The sequence below is a fragment of the Theropithecus gelada genome, chromosome 5 (assembly GCF_003255815.1).
Source record: "Theropithecus gelada isolate Dixy chromosome 5, Tgel_1.0, whole genome shotgun sequence".
NCBI classification, from domain to species: Eukaryota; Metazoa; Chordata; class Mammalia; order Primates; family Cercopithecidae; genus Theropithecus; species Theropithecus gelada.
The window spans coordinates 92112864-92130129 of NC_037672.1; the positions used below are offsets into that span (position 1 = coordinate 92112864).

The 17266-nt window shown below is 39.4% G+C and overlaps 1 protein-coding gene across 2 annotated transcripts in view; it reads left to right on the plus strand.

Annotated features, from left to right (window-relative positions):
- Positions 1-12517, plus strand: part of CNGA1 (cyclic nucleotide gated channel alpha 1) — a 46664-nt gene extending 34147 nt beyond the window's left edge. The window contains exons 6-10 of one of the 2 annotated variants that reach the window (XM_025386062.1): positions 4933-4974; positions 5057-5164; positions 6065-6172; positions 7335-7441; positions 10667-12517. In XM_025386062.1, the coding sequence (XP_025241847.1) occupies positions 4933-4974; positions 5057-5164; positions 6065-6172; positions 7335-7441; positions 10667-12075 (1774 nt within the window). In that variant the 3' untranslated portion in view covers positions 12076-12517. The remainder of the gene's footprint in view (positions 1-4932; positions 4975-5056; positions 5165-6064; positions 6173-7334; positions 7442-10666) is intronic. The other variant, XM_025386063.1, reaches the window with a different exon arrangement.
- Positions 12518-17266: the final 4749 nt, after the last annotated feature.

Sequence of the window (17266 nt, forward strand, 5' to 3'; positions counted from 1 at the left end):
CCCTGGGTCACCATGCCCTTCTTGAGTCATGGCTACAGTACTTGCCCATTTACCACCAAAACTGGGCTGGAAAATAAAAAAAGACCACCTAGGTGCAAATACATCTCCCCTCCCTGCATTGTATAACAGCAGCACTGCCTACTTCTGATGATCAAGGTCAATAACTTTTGCCAGTGTGGTGACTCTCTTCCTTGCCTGTTGGTTTCTTGGCATGAGGGGCCCAAAGTGGCTGGGGAGTAGCCGTAGCTTAATGTTTAATGGAACTCTGGCATTCCCTGGCAGATGCATCACCCCTCTGGAAGCCAGGGCCTCTAGACCCACAGATCCTTAAGTTGCAAGAATGGGAAACACACCTTTCCTACATTTGTCACCCCTACTTAGACCCCTTAGTTCCCAGACCAATTCATTCTATACAGGAACCATACAATGATCATTGTTTTAGCATATATACAGTATCCTAGAGGATGGCACCTTATCTTCCTAGAGTATAAACTCTATGATAACACCTCAGCTGTGGTTTCAAAAGGTCACTCCTTAACTATCCTGTCAGTAGCTGACAAAAGGTGTGCAGCATATGATAGGACCATGGGATCTCATACTCAGGGTCCAATGCCACATTTTTTTTTTTTTTTTTGCCTTAAAGCGAGTCCTTGGTCCAAAGTGATGTTAAGCAATATTTCATATTAGTAATCATGCTTCATATGCCCCTAAGTAATGGCACTGGTCAAAGCCCTGTGGCAAAAAAGCAAATGAATAGCCATAATATATGTCAGTTCTTATCAATATATTTGATGCCCTTTCCATGGTGTCAGGAGTCCAATTTAGTTAACTTGCCATCAAGTGACTGATTACTTTCCTCAAGAGAAAGCACTGTTTTGGAGTCATAGCATTGGTCTCTGTAACAGATAGGTTCACTAAGAGCAAAAAACAAACAAACAAAAACGAAGATTTTTCAAACTTTGTGCTCACACTCATAATTCAGTCTGCCTCTTCTCCCGAAATATTTTCCCTGATCTTTCCATCCAGGTCCCTGACCAACCAGTCAAGGCATTTGTGACTGCCCATGAGTTCTTGTGTACTTGTATATTCTTAATTTGGGCTATTTCTTTTTCCTTTATTTATTTATTTTTTTGAGACAAAATCTCACTCAGTTCCCCATGCTGGAGTGCAGTGGTGCAATCTCGACTCACTGCAACCTCCATCTCCTGGAGTTAAGTGATCCTCCTGCCTCAGCCTCCCACCAGTAGCTGGGATTATAGGTGTGCGCCACCACGTCTGGCTAATTTTTGTATTTTTAGTGGGGTTTTGCCATGTTGGCCAGGCTGGTCTCCAACTCGTTGGTCTCAAGTGATCCTTCCACCTCAGCATCCTAAAGAGCTGGGATTACAGGCATGAGCCACCACACCCAGCTTGGACTATTTCTTTTTCCATACAAACTAGATGACTGTATACTGCTTGAAGCTGTGCCATTGGGGAAATTAACCTCACACTGTCTTTCAAGACCATCTCTAAGTGAGGCTGTGGTGCAGACACAGCCCATTTTGGCTTGCATCCACATTCTAAACTGACCCATCTATGCAACACGCTGTATCAGCTCCTTCTAAAGAACCCCGCATATGGCCACAGGTGGGGGCTGATAAATCGGTGCTGAGTGGAAAATGACATAGTGGAAAAGGAATGGAAATTTCCAGCCATGGAAAATGACATAAAGAAGGGTACTGAAGGCCAGGCATGGTGGCTCAGACCTGTAATCCCAGCACTTTGGGGAGGTAATCCTATTTCAGGGTCTGATTAACAGAATGCCATTGATACAGACATAGTGGACTAATGTGGTGCTTTGAGAAATGTCCACATGATCCAGGTCCCTCAAGACTGTCATGACAGTAGGAAAGAGAGTTAATATAGCCTTGGAGAAGAGTGTAGATGTGTACAGTTTGTCATCCCATTGAGTAGGAACTATGTCTGATCCTCTTTCCTGATAGTAGTGAAAAATGACATTCACATGACTGACCCAGAACCTTAGGTATACAGTGTATATCAAGTGAATGCATGGTTTTCCACATATGACACAGCAGCTGCAATTGGGGCTACCACTTGGTTGATTTTGCAGTCATCTACTGCTGTCCATTAGGATCCATTTGGTTTTTGCAGTGGTCAGATGATGAATTATGTGGGGAAATGAAGAGGGATCACTTCCCCTGCATCCTTTAGGTCTTTAAGGATGGAATTTCTTTTTCTCCCCAGGATGCAATGTTGCTCTTGGCCAGAAGGTGGGAAGCAGCTTAAGGGCTTCTCCTTGATCTTACCCTTCTTTCCTCACAAGCCAAGGAACTAGTGGGGTAAGGGTGGGAGTTCTGCCAATGACCATTAATCTACATTTCGCTTTTGTATTCAGGAATTATGTACATTTCACTTTACATTTAGGAACTGGAGAAATGATCACAGAGTGGGTCTCTGTTATTTTCCACATAGGACACGGCAGCTGCAATTGGGGCTACTACTTGGTTGATTTTGCAATAGTCTATCTGCCATCCACTAGGATCTATTTAGTTTTTATGGGAGTCAGATGATAAATTACATGGGGAAATTAAGAGAGACCACCACTCCTCCATGCATGATTTTATATAATTATATACATTTCTCTTTTATATTCAGGAATTACTTGTATACATTCTACTTTTATATTCAAGAATTACATACATTTCACTTTTACATTTAGGAACTGGAGAAATGATCACATAGTAGTGGGTCTGTGGACTCAGTGGAAACACCATAAGTCATATCTCATCCAGAAATCTATTATTACCAGTCCATCATATGCTCTTCAAGTTTAACAGGGGGCCACAATGATGCTTCAATCCCTAGGTGTCAACATCAACCTGGATCCTGTGCCAGTCTTCGATGTATCTAGGAATTCTTTTTTTTCCCCCAGAGTACAGTGACCTAAGTAATGGCCATAGGTTCTTTAGGACAAAGACTGAGGAAATCATTACTGGAATATATTTGTCATAGTGTTGCAGAGTTTTTCTTCATGGGTCATGGCTTCTCCTCTAGTCAGTGGTTTTAGGTCTAAGTATTGGCTTAGATCTGGAACTTTTCTAAGGATTCTGATTTTTTTTTTAAATTTAAATTGTAATGAATCAAATCATTTTTTGAGATAGGGTCTCGCTATGTTGCCCAGGCTGGTCTTGAACTCCTGGGCTTGAGTGATCCTCCCACTTCGACCTCCCAGACTGCTGGGATTATAGCCATGGGCCACCGTGCCCTTACCAGGATTCTGATTTTTTTGATGGAATGAGTTGCCCTCAAACTTCTAATTATTCATTCTGATTTGTTTTGGTTGTATATATTAAATAATACCCTAACTAGCTAACAGTCTTCCCATCTGTCTAGGAATACTGTGTTCTATTAATCTCCTCCATAGCTGTCTATAGGTTAAGCCCCTTTGTTACCATACCCACCTTAATGCTCATTATAATTACTGAAGAAACCTTACTTCTGATGGGTAAGCACTGCCATTAGTCTCAGTTATTTCTGGATCTTATTAACCCTGTTGCTCTCAGAGAACCCAGTTCTGTAACGGCATTTCCCGTCATCAGCCCTGGCCTACAGAGGATAGCACCACTGAACTTCTCAAAGCTACTAATGCCCCTCTCACCAGCCTATTCTACATCACTTCTGCATCCTTCAAGCTCTCTTTGGGAACATAATTAGCTGGTAGGCTATCTTCCAAACAGTGTATCCACTTCAAGATGCCACTTTTCTGAGTCTTTTGATACCTTCCTCCACCATCTGCCATGGTGTTAATGTTTATTTCATTTTGTATAGGCCATTACCTTTTCCAGGTTTCCAAGAGCCGTTTGAGTAGTGTGTCGACATCATCCTTCAGGATCCATGGTAGGCTGTCAAATCTTGACTCATAGAAGTGTACTCCCATAGCAGTAAGTTCTTCCTTATCCAACTTTATGGTTCTGTCCCTGTTTGTACGTGACCATCTTGGATGTTATGCCTCACCTCACTTGTCAATCTTATCTTCCATTTCTTCTCAACAGAGGCTTTCCACTTCTGCTGGGTCATTCTTACCCAGATTAAGTCCATTGCACTTAGAAATTTTTCTGCTCTAATATCCTCTCTCTTCTCAACTTCTCCAACTCTTAGTCATACTTTGAGGCCTAGCTTTAGACCTACCTCCTTTTAAAAGCCTTCTCTGACTATCCTAGTGGTAATGAGATGCCTTTTCATTCATGTCTGGAAAATGAAATTTCCTAAGACATCTGAGCTGACAACGGCAGCCTGCTATAACCCTAGGTCTGTCTGACTTCAGAATCTATTCCCCTGCTGATAGAGAAAGTTAATTATAGAAAGAGGCACTAGTTACACAATCTCCACTCAAGAAGAAATTGTATGTAGAAAAAGGTGGCCTTAAATCTAATAAATTATTCTAATAATTGAGATTCCACCATATTACCAGACAGCTTGTTGATTACTCATGAAAAATGACTTCAGTCAGGGTTATTCCCTCTAAAGAAAATTGATGGCATTTTCTTAAAATTCTCAATGATTTTATTCAAGGATAAATGTAAATGATGTCAAGAAGCTTAAATTTTAAAAATTATTTTTAATACATTAACACTTTGGAAGAACACTCTTAGGGGGCTGTTTTTTCTTAAATTTTTCTCCTTGGTTTTATGCCTTTATTCATCTCCATTCATTTCTACTTCCCACATCTATTAGCTTAGAAGTTTTTGTTTATTATCTGGATAATTGTCCCTCCCCTTTTTTTGGTAGAAATCTCCAGCAAGAGACCAGATGGGTTTTGAGCACTGGAGCAGGTCTTTGAATGCAAGGCTGAGATATTTGCTTGATGAAAAAGAAAGTAAATCAGAGTGGAAGACTGTGATTATGTGACAGATATATTATTTTTCTCTTTAGAGAACCAGAAGAAAAAAAGAAAAAGAAAAAAGCAAAGAAGAGGTAAGACTTTGGCAAGAATTACCCCACATTTTTCTACCCATAACATTTCTGTATTTTAATACTACTTGCTTAACTTTTTCAGCAAGTCAGATGATAAAAATGAAAATAAAAAGGACCTAGAGAAGAAAAAGAAGAAAAAGGACAAAGAGAAGAAAAAAAAAGAGGAGAAAAGCAAAGATAAGAAAGAAGAGTAAGCACTTTTACTGGCATTGAAATAGAATGAAATTGTGATGGGTTTTAGATGCAGGGACAGTTTTCCATAATACAAAGTAGAAAGAAACTTTACAGTAAAGAGCCCTGTGTAAAGACTAAATGTCTTTAAACATTGAAAAAGAAACATTTAACATAAATTATCGGAAGTGAATTAAAACTTTTTCTAATTTCCCTCAAATTAGCAACGGTAGCATTATTCTGAATTCTCTATGGTTAATTCGCTTCCCTAAGCATTAGTGAAGATAACTTATCGCTGAGAAATATTTAGGTTCCAAGGAGGATTAGGTTTCTAGGATCCTACCATCATTTTAAAAGCTGAAATAAAAATTTAATTTTTATTTTGATTACATTCTTATAAGGAGTGTGCAACCTAGATTCCTTGCACGCGCAGATCACAATAAGGTTTGTGCTCCTATGAGAACCTAATGCCGCTGCTGATCTGACAGGAGACGGAGCTCAGGCGGTAATGCTCCCTTGCCCCGCAGCTCACCTCCTGCTGTGTGGCCCACCGGCTTCCTAACAGACCACAGACCAGTACTGGCCCACAGCCTGGGTGTAGGGGGCCTCGGATCTATTCCCTCTCAGTGGCTGAAGTATACAACTGACTGCAGTATCGCAGTGAAACCAGGGCTTTAGTAAAAACCTAATGTATGCTTTAATGTAAGATTGGTCATTTCGTTATTTATCCACCCCTCACTAACCACTTTCTTATGACTAATGCTCTTATTCCATGCTAATCTTCCCACTGCAGAGTGAGCTTCTCCAGCTTACTTCCATTTCATTAATTGTGGTTGATGGGCATAATGATGTTTAATATGGTAAATAAAAATGTTCTTGTATCTTGGTAACTATCCCCTTTATTTCTAATTGCTGCTAGGGAGAAGAAAGAAGTTGTGGTTATTGATCCTTCGGGAAACACATATTACAACTGGCTGTTTTGCATCACCTTACCTGTTATGTACAACTGGACAATGGTTATTGCCAGGTGTCTATAATTTTTTTTTTTTTTTTTTTTTTTTTGTGGATCTCACCCCATTTCTAATTTCCAAGTTCACTGACTAAACAATTTGACTTAGAGCCTTTTAGGACACACCTCCTTTCTCTACTGCAGGTGGTAAAGAGAGGCTAGATTATACTCAGTGTGTTTTCCTGGAATCAGGAGGAGGTGCTTCAGTTCTCAGTATAACTGGGTCTCCAGTACTGGGATGCATGGAGGGGTCAGGGGAAGACTTTTCTTTTTTAATTTTTTTACCTTTCATTTTAGGTGCGGGGGTATATGTGCAGGCTTGTTATATAGGTAAACTCATGTCACAGGTGTTTGGTGCACAGATTATTTTCTCACCCAGGTATTAAGCCTAGTACCAAATAGTTATTTTTTCCGCTTCTCTCCCTTCTCCCACCTGTCACTCTCAAATAGACCCCAGTGTCTGTTGTTGGAGGGGAAGACTTGTAAACTTTTGGTTGTATAATAACTTAATTAGAACATCGGGAGAAACTATTTTCTTTGGCCTATGAGAAAAAAATGTTGCCAATAGTGGATAAAGGTCAAGGATTTAGTGTCTTTTACATGGTAAACATCTCCCTCATCCAAGGCCAAGCACAATTTCCTAAAGCATTTTGGGTACAGATAGTCAATATGAACCAGGTGATCAATGTGTTTCACCCAACATATTTTGATTTTAGTTTTAGGCCATTTATTTTTTAAATTTATTTAAAGATTTTTTTGTACAAGTTTATGGGGTACGTGTGAAATTTTGTTACTTGTATATAACAAAGGGTATTTAGGGTGTCCATCACCCAAGTTCAATACGTTTTTGTTAAGTACAGTCTGTTAATCAAACATTGAATTTATTCCTTCTGTCTTACTGTATACTTGTACCCTTCAACCCACTTATTCTTATTGGATGATTTTACAAAGCTGACTAGCATCATGGAAAGGATGTTAGAATTCAGAAGTGTGAGGATCAAAATCCAACCACTCAGGGAAAGTTTCGGGAAAGCCATGGTTGATTAAAGGACTCTAAGGACCTCTCGTAGCCTGAGTGTGCTGTGCTTCTCACCATGATAAAGAAAATATACAAAGAGAACTTTTACTTAAATTGGCCCACATTTCTTTTTTATTTATACAGGTGTTTCTTTTTTTACAGAGCATGTTTTGATGAACTTCAATCTGATTACCTAGAATATTGGCTCATTTTAGATTACGTATCAGACATAGTCTATTTAATTGATATGTTTGTACGAACAAGGACAGGTAAATATGTTCAGTTTTGAATATTTTAAAATTTTATGCTTTTATCTCTAGCATTGTAATTTGACATTTCCTAATCCAAGTATGCTTCAAAGTAAACCCACAAAAATCTGTTCTAGAGAAAAAGGCACAGGTGAAAGCAAGAGTCATGATGTATAAACTCACAGGCTTAGATGACTCCAGCTGATTCAGAGGAAGTTACCAGGCAACCTTTTGACAAGTAGATGCGGCTTTCCTCCATTATCTTGTTCATTGGTTTTGTGCCAGGCGAGAGGAATAGAGAGAGCAGAAATATTCTGCCAGTTATAGGGGGAAGAGTAATTGCTACCTAACAGGGAGATAATTTAAAGAGTCATGGGGAAAAATGTCGTCGTCCTCAGCAGAGCCATATTCAAAATTTTATAAGAAGGAGGAAAAATGCATTTAGCTCAGCTTTGTGGTTTATGATGAGATATTATTGACCAGAGGGGATAGCTTCGGAAGTATTTCTGTTAAGTAGGTAGAAGCTGATTGTTTCTACACCACTCTTCACTCGCAAATGTAACCGGTATACACAGACTATAACCTTTAAAGAATCATTATGTAAAATAGAACATTCTCTAAATACTAGTATCCTGGAACAATGCTCCACTCGCTCTGTCATATTTGTAACGTTGGTAGTCAGTTTAGGAGAAGGAGCAAATCCCTTTCCTAGTGTAATGTATCAGATGGCTGAAATGCTGGGTTTAAAACACACAAGGCCCATGGTAACAGCATAGGAGGGAAGATCCCAAGTGTCTAAGGGAGCAAGAATGACAGATGAAAATGCAGCCTCAAGGGACACTTATGCTTCACATTGAAGGGGTAAGGCAAGAATATGCAAAATAGACAGCACAGGGCAAGTACCCAAGCATCCAGGGTAGAGCTGGGATTCTGACAAGGCAGTGGCATGGGCTATTAGGTACATCGCTAGCGTGTTCAGGAAACCCTCCACGAACTGTGTATGGTGGGGAAAAAAACAACAACGCATTGTATATTACTACACTCTCAATACAATACAATTCTGGTCTCCAACATGTATGTGGTGTTTCCTCTACACACCAAGCAATTCTGTAACACCAGCTGGGTTAAAATTTAACTGAATTCGCACACTCACGGGAGTTAGAACAGGCCTCACAGGTTAAGGGCTCAGTCTCCCAAGATGATCCCCCGCTTCAGATGCCAATCGTAAGTCTCAGGTTGTGGCTTGTGCTTCTGACTGACCAACTATATATTGGGATTCCCACAGCTCCCTCGTGGGTCCAGTAATTTGCTAGCACAACTTACAGACCTTAGGAAAACACTTACGTTTACTGCTTTATTTTATTAATAAAGGATATGATACTGGATACCGAGGAAGAGCCAGATGAAGAGATACATAGGGCAAAGTTGGGAAGAGTCATGAGAACAGGGGCTTTTGTCCCCATGGAACTGGGGTGTGGCACCCTCCTAGTTCGTAGATGTGTTCACCAACCTGATAATGCTCCAAACCCCATAGTTCAGGGATTTTTATAGAGGCTTCACCATGGAGGCATGATGGACTATTAACTCAGTCTCCAGTGCTTCTCCCTTTCCTGGATGAAGGAGGTTGGGGTAAAAGTTCCAAGCTTTTAAACATAACTTAGTCTTTCTGGTGACCAGCCCCATCTTGGACCTCACCTTTTCCTTCCTTCCCTCCTTCCCTCCTTTCTTTCTTTCTTTCTATCTTTCTTTCTTTCTTTCTGGACCTCACCTTTTCCTTCCTTCCCTCCTTCCCTCTTTCTCTCTCTCTCTCTTTCTTTCTTTCTTTCTTTCTGGACCTCACCTTTTCCTTCCTTCCCTCCTTCCCTCCTTCCCTCTTTCTCTCTCTCTCTCTTTCTTTCTTCCTTCCTTCCTTCCTTCCTTCCTTCCTTCCTTCCTTCCTTCCTTCCTTCCTTCCTTCCTTCCTTCCTTCCTTTCCTTCCTTCCTTCCTTCCTCCCCTCCCTTCTCCTTCCTTCCTTTCTTTCTTTCTTTCTTTCTTTCTTTCTTTCTTTCTTTCTTTCTTTCTTTCTTTCTCTCTCTCTCTCTCTCTCTCTCTCTCTCTCTCTCTTTCTTTCTTTCTTTCTTTCTTTCTTTCTTTCTTTCTTTCTTTCTCTCTCTCTCTCTCTCTCTTTCTTTCTTATAATATCATAGAGACTTAGGCTGGTCTCGAACTCCTGTACTCAAGGGATCCTCCTGCCTCAGACTTCCAAAGCACTGGGATTATAGGTGTGAGCCACTGCACCTGGCCAGAACAAAAGACATTTCTATCACCCAGGAAACATCAAGGGATAAATAACTCTGTTTCAGGAACTGGGGTCAAGAACCAAATACCATAACAAAAGATGGACTTAGGGCCGGGCTCAGTGGCTCACGCCTGTAATCCCAGCACTTTGGGAGTCCAAGGCCGGTGGATCATGAGGTCAGGAGATCGAGACCAGCCTGGCCAATATGGTGAAACCCTGTCTCTACTAAAGTACAAAAATTAGCTGGGTGTGGTGGCACGTGCCTGTAGTCCTAGCTACTCAGGAGGCTGAGGCAGAAGAATTGCTTGAACCCGAAAGGCAGAGGTTGCAGCAAGACGAGATTGCGCCACTGCACTCCAGCCTGGGTGACTCTGACTAAAAAAAAAAAAAATCACTTAGTAACCATATTGCTTAGGAAATTACAAGAGTTTTAAGAGTCCTGTGCCAGGGACCATATATATATATATATATATATATATATGTATTTATCTCACAATATCACGAGAACACTACTCATAAAAGGAATGGCTTTACCTGGATGGAGATGATAGACCTTGAGAGATTCGTACACTTTCACTTTTGCACTTACAACATTTTACTTTTTTTTTTTTTTTCTTTTGTGAGACAGGGTCTCACTGTTGCCCAGGCTGGAATGCAGTAGTGCTATCATGGGTCACTGCAGCCTCGAACTCCCAGGCTCAAGTGATATTGAGTCTCAGCCTCCTAAAGTACTGGGATTACAGATGTGAGCTGTCTGGCCAAAATTTTACCTTTTATTTCTGCAGCAGAATATTTTCTACAGCCATAGGTTGATTGATATTTGTATTTTATTACATTGTTAAAGTCATATTTATTGAAAATGAATTTTTCTTTTGACCTCAACAAAGTTAATTGACAGTTACTTCACAAAAATTCACAATTACATAAAAAGGAGAAACACTGAATTTATTTTATTTTTTATTTTAGGTTACCTAGAACAAGGACTGCTGGTAAAGGAAGAACTTAAACTCATAAATAAATATAAATCCAACTTACAATTTAAACTTGATGTTCTGTCACTGATACCAACTGATTTGCTGTATTTTAAGTTAGGGTGGAACTATCCAGAAATTAGATTAAACAGGTTATTACGAATCTCTCGTATGTTTGAGTTCTTCCAGAGAACAGAAACAAGGACAAACTATCCAAACATCTTCAGGATTTCCAACCTTGTTATGTACATCGTCATCATTATCCACTGGAATGCATGTGTGTACTACTCTATTTCTAAAGCTATTGGATTTGGAAATGATACATGGGTCTACCCTGATACTAATGATCCTGAATTTGGCCGTTTGGCTAGAAAATACGTATACAGCCTTTACTGGTCTACACTGACTTTAACTACCATTGGTGAAACACCCCCTCCTGTGAGGGATTCTGAGTATGTCTTTGTGGTGGTTGATTTCTTAATTGGAGTGCTAATTTTTGCTACCATCGTTGGTAACATAGGTTCTATGATTTCCAACATGAATGCGGCCAGAGCAGAATTTCAAGCAAGAATTGATGCTATCAAGCAATATATGCGTTTTCGAAATGTAAGCAAAGATATGGAAAAGAGGGTTATTAAATGGTTTGACTACCTGTGGACCAACAAAAAAACAGTTGATGAGAAAGAAGTCTTAAAGTATCTACCTGATAAACTAAGAGCAGAAATTGCCATCAATGTTCACTTAGACACATTAAAAAAGGTACGCATTTTTGCTGATTGTGAAGCTGGTCTGTTGGTGGAGTTGGTCTTGAAATTGCAACCCCAAGTCTACAGTCCTGGAGATTATATTTGCAAGAAAGGGGATATTGGACGAGAGATGTACATTATCAAGGAAGGCAAACTCGCTGTGGTGGCAGATGATGGAGTCACTCAGTTTGTGGTATTGAGCGATGGCAGCTACTTTGGTGAGATCAGCATTCTTAATATTAAAGGGAGCAAAGCCGGCAATCGAAGAACTGCCAATATTAAAAGTATTGGCTACTCAGACCTGTTCTGTCTCTCAAAAGATGACCTCATGGAAGCTCTAACTGAGTATCCAGATGCCAAAACTATGCTGGAAGAGAAAGGGAAGCAGATTTTAATGAAAGATGGTCTACTGGATCTAAACATTGCAAATGCTGGCAGTGATCCTAAAGATCTTGAAGAGAAAGTTACTCGAATGGAGGGGTCAGTAGACCTCCTGCAAACAAGGTTTGCCCGAATCTTGGCTGAGTATGAGTCCATGCAGCAGAAACTGAAACAAAGATTAACCAAGGTTGAGAAATTTCTGAAACCGCTTATTGACACAGAATTTTCAAGTATTGAGGGACCTGGAGTAGAAAGTGGGCCCATTGACTCTACATAGAACTGAAAAGCTGGTCATTGACAGGGACACGCCTCATGATCCTTCTGATCTTGTGACTGACATCAAATAAAACTTAAAAGAAGAGGAAGACTCAGTTCGGAAATTTTTCCATGAGGAAAATGTGCTTTGGTGCAAGGTACAAGGCCCACACCCTCTCTGAGAGATACTATGATTCAAAAAGCTTTATATCTTGGGATTTTTCACAACTGATAATGTGCAAAGATATAAACTGATTAACTTGTCAATGGCTGTATCTTCTGATTTTTTTCACATATGCTCGTTTTATGTAATAATCTTCATAAAAATGAATAAATATCCCTCACTTTCATGCCATTTCCATTGTTGAGTGAAGTGTATTTGAAGTAACTGAGAATTACCATGTACATCATGTTTGGGATAACATTTAAAAAAATTAGACTGCAATAAAGTAAAATTAATTATGCAACGGTAGTGAAAATGAGTTATTTGATAATTTAGCAGGGAGTTTAGGATCTTGCAGAACTTCAGGGTCATTTTAAGGAAAAATCAATCATTTTTGTAGTCTAGGACTGAGAAAGAGTGGTTGAGAGAAACTTTTTACCAATAAAAGCATGATAAATCAGACTTTATGAATATATATATGTATACACACACATATAAATATAGACATATATCACACTGAAGATCATAGAATGTTTTAGGAATCTTTTATATTAAATTTTAAATTTTTTCTGATTATTAAGACCTGACAGCAGTGGCTATTTTCTTACTTCTCTGCCTGGCCAGCAGTAAGAAAAAAGGATAAAGTAATAATATTTCTGGGTAATTAACAAGGGAAATTGTCATAATGTTAAAAAAGGTGACTTGAAAGTTCTGGGGACCAGCATGAGCATCACCTGGGAGCTTCTCAGAAATGCAGAATCATGGGCTCTACCCCTACCTACTGCATCAGAATCTGCATCTTAGCAAGTGTTTCATATCCATGTTAAAGCTTGAGAAGCATGCATGTAGAGAATCAGGAAGGAGTTAATGAGAGGATGTTCTAGAAAAGAAAAGGAAACTATCCGGCAAGCGTGTGGATGTGGAAAACATTGCTAATCGATCAGCCAGCTTCTGCTGAACCCGGATGTGGCTCAAAAAATCTTTCTTAACACAGATCACTAGAAGATTTCTATCCCTATCTATAATGACATGACTAAAAACAGCTTCTTGATAATTTGACATTTCAGATACTTAAACAGACCTTGATCAGGGTATGCCGATGGTATATATTTATTATTATTATTATTTTATACTTTAAGTTCTAGGGTACATGTGCACAACATGCAGGTTTGTTACATATGTATACATGTGCCATGTTGGTGTGCTTCACCCACTAACTCGTCATTTACATTAGGTATATCTCCTAATGCTATCCCTCCCTCCCCCCTCCCCCCACCCCACAACAGGCCCCGGTGTGTCATGTTCCCCTTCCTGTGTCCAGGTGTTCTCATTGTTCAATTCCCATCTATGAGTGAGAGCATGCAGTCTTTGGTTTTCTGTCCTTGCGATAGTTTGCTGAGAATGATGGTTTCCAGCTTCATCCATGTCCCTACAAAGGACATGAACTCATCCTTTTTTATGGCTGCATAGTATTCCATGGTATATATGTGCCACATTTTCTTAATCCAGTCTATCATTGATGGACATTTGGGTTGGTTCAAAGTCTTTGCTATTGTGGATAGTGCCACAAGAAACATATGTGTGCATGTGTCTTTATAGCAGCATAATTTATAATCCTTTGGGTATATACCCAGTAATGGGATGGCTGGGTCAAATGATATTTCTAATTCTAGATCCTTGAGGAATCACCACACTGTCTTCCACAATGGTTGAACTAGTTTACAATCCCACCAACAGTGTAAAAGTGTTCCTATTTCTCCACATCCTCTCTAGCACCTGTTGTTTCCTGACTTTTTAATGATCACCATTATAACTGGTGTGAGACGGTATCTCATTGTGGTTTTGATTTGCATTTCTCTGATGGCCAGTGATGATGAGCATTTTTTCATGTGTCTGTTGGCTGCATAAATGTCTTCTTTTGAGAATTGTCTGATCATATCCTTCGCCCACTGTTTGATGGGGTTGTTTGTTTTTTTTCTTGTAAATTTGTTTAAGTTCTTTGTGGATTCTGGATATTAGCCCTTTGTCAGATGAGTAGATTGCAAAAATTTTCTCCCATTCTGTAGGTTGCTTGTTCAACCTGATGGTAGTTTATTTTGCTGTGCAGAAACTCTTTAGTTTAATGAGATCCCATTTGTCAATTTTGGCTTTTGTTGCCATTACTTTTGGTGTTTTAGACATGAAGTCCTTGCCCATGCCTATGTCATGAATAGTACTGCCTAGGTTCTCTTCTAGGGTTTTTATGGTTTTAGGTCTAACATTTAAGTCTTTAATCCATCTTGAATTAATTTTTGTATAAAGTATAAGGCAGGGATCCAGTTTCAGCCTTCTACATATGGCTAGGCAATTTTCCCAGCACCATTTATTAAATAGGGAATCCTTTCCCCATTTCTTGTTGTTGTCAGGTTTGTCAAAGATGGTTGTAGATGTGTGGTATTATTTCTGAGGACTCTGTTCTGTTCCATTGGTCTATATCTCTGTTTTGGTACCAGTACCATGCTATTCTGGTTACTGTAGCCTAGTAGTATAGTTTGAAGTCAGGTAGCATGATGCCTCCCCCTTTGTTCTTTTGGCTTAGGATTGTCTTGGAGATGCGGGCTCTTTTTTGGTTCCATACGAACTTTAAAGTAGTTTTTTCCAATTCTGTGAAGAAAGTCATTGGTAGCTTGATGGGGATGGCATTGAATCTATAAATTACCTTGGGCAGTATGGCCATTTTCACAATATTGATTCTTCCTGTCTGTGAGCATGGAATGTTCTTCCATTTGTTTGTGTTCTCTTGTATTTCGTTGAGCAGTGGTTTGTAGTTCTCCTTGAAGAGGTCCTTCACATCCCTTGTAAGTTGGATTCCTAGGTATTTTATTCTCTTTGAAGCAATTGTGAATGGGAGTCATGATTTGGCTCTCTGTTTGTCTGTTACTGGTGTATAAGAATGCTTGTGATTTTTGCACCTTGATTTTGTATCCTGAGACTTTGCTGAAGTTGCTTATCAGCATAAGGAGATTATGGGCTGAGACGATGTGGTTTTCTAAATATGCAATCATGTCATCTGCAAACAGAGACAATTTGACTTCCTCTTTTCCTAATTGAATATCCTTTATTTCTTTCTCCTGCCTGATTGCCCCGGCCAGAACTTCCAACACTATGTTGAATAGGAGTGGTGAGAGAGGGCATCCCTGGCTTGTGCCAGTTTTCAAAGGGAATGCTTGCAGTTTTTGCCCATTCAGTATGATATTGGCTGTGAGTTTGTTATAAATAGCTCTTATTATTTTGAGATATGTCCCATCAACACCGAATTTATTGAGAGTTTTTAGCATGAAGCGTTGTTGAATTTTGTCAAAGGCCTTTTATGCATCTATTGAGATAATCATGTGGTTTTTGTCTTTGGTTCAGTTTATATGCTGGATTATGTTTATTGATTTGTGTATGTTGAACTAGCCTTGCATCCCAGGGATGAAGCCCACTTAGTCATGGTGGATTAGCTTTTTGATGTGCTGCTGGGTTCGGTTTGCCAGTATTTTATTGAGGATTTTCACATGGATGTTCATCAGGGATATTGGTCTAAAATTCTCTTTTTTTGTAGTGTCTCTGCCAGGCTTTGGTTTCAGGATGATGCTGGCCTGATAAAATGAGTTAGGGAGGATTCCCTCTTTTTCTATTGATTGGAATCCTTTCAGGAGGAATGGTACCAGCTCCTCCCTGTAACTCTGGTAGAATTTGGCTGTGAATCCATCTGGTCCTGGACTTTTTTTGGTTGGTAGGCTATTAATTATTGCCTCAATTTCAGAGCCTGTTATTGGTCTATACAGGGATTCAGCTTCTTCCTGGTTTAGTCTTGGGAGGGTATATGTGTCCAGAAATTTGTCCATTTCTTCTAGATTTTCTAGTTTATTTGGGTAGAGGTGTTTATAGTGTTCTCTGATGGTAGCTTGTATTTCTGTGGGATTCATGGTGATAGCCCCTTTATCATTTTTTTTTATTGCGTCTACTGATTCTTCTCTTTTTCTTCTTTATTAGTCTTGCTAGCAGTCTATCTATTTTGTTGATCTTTTCAAAAAACCAGCTTCTGGATTCATTGATTTTTTGAAGGTTTTTTTGTGTCTCTATCTCCTTCAGTTCTGCTCTCATCTTAGTTATTTCTTGCCTTCTGCTAGCTTTTGAATGTGCTTGCTCTTGCTTCTCTAGTTCTTTTAATTGTTATGTTAGGGTGTTGATTTTAGATCTTTCCTGCTTTCTCTTGTGGGCATTTAGTGCTATAAATTTCCCTCTACACACTGCTTTATATGTGTCCCAGAGATTCTGGTACGTTGTATCTTTGTTCTCATTGGTTTCGAGGAACATCTTTATTTCTGCCTTCATTTTGTTTTGTAACCAGTATTCATTCAGGAGCAGGTTGTTCAGTTTCCATGTAGTTGAGTGGTTTTGACTGAGTTTCTTAATCCTGAGTTCTAGTTCGATTGCACTGTGGTCTGAGCAACAGTTTGTTATAATTTCTGTTGTTTTACATTTGCTGAGGAGTGTTTTACTTCCAACTATGTGGTCAATTTTGGAATAAGTGCGATGTGGTGCTGAGAAGAATGTATATTCTATTGATTTGGGGTGGAGAGTTCTGTAGATGTCTATTAGGTGCACTTGGTCCAGAGTTGAGTTCAATTCCTGGATATCCTTGTTAACTTTCTGTCTCATTGATCTAATGTTGACAGTGGGGTGTTAAACTCTCCCATTATTATTGTGTAGGAGTCTAAGTCTCTTTGTAAATCTCTAAGGACTTGCTTTATGAATCTGGGTGCTCCTGTATTGGGTGCTTATATATTTACAATAGTTAGCTCTTCTTGTTGAACTGATCCCTTTACTGTTATGGAATGGCCTTCTTTGTCTCTTTTGATCTTTGATGGTTTCAAGTCTGTTTTATCAGAGACTAGGATTGCAACCCCTGCTTTTTTTTTGTTTTCCATTTGCTTGGGAGATCTTCCTCCATCTCTTTATTTTGAGCCTATGTGTGTCTCTGCATGTGAGATGGGTCTCCTGAATACAGCATACTGATGGGTCT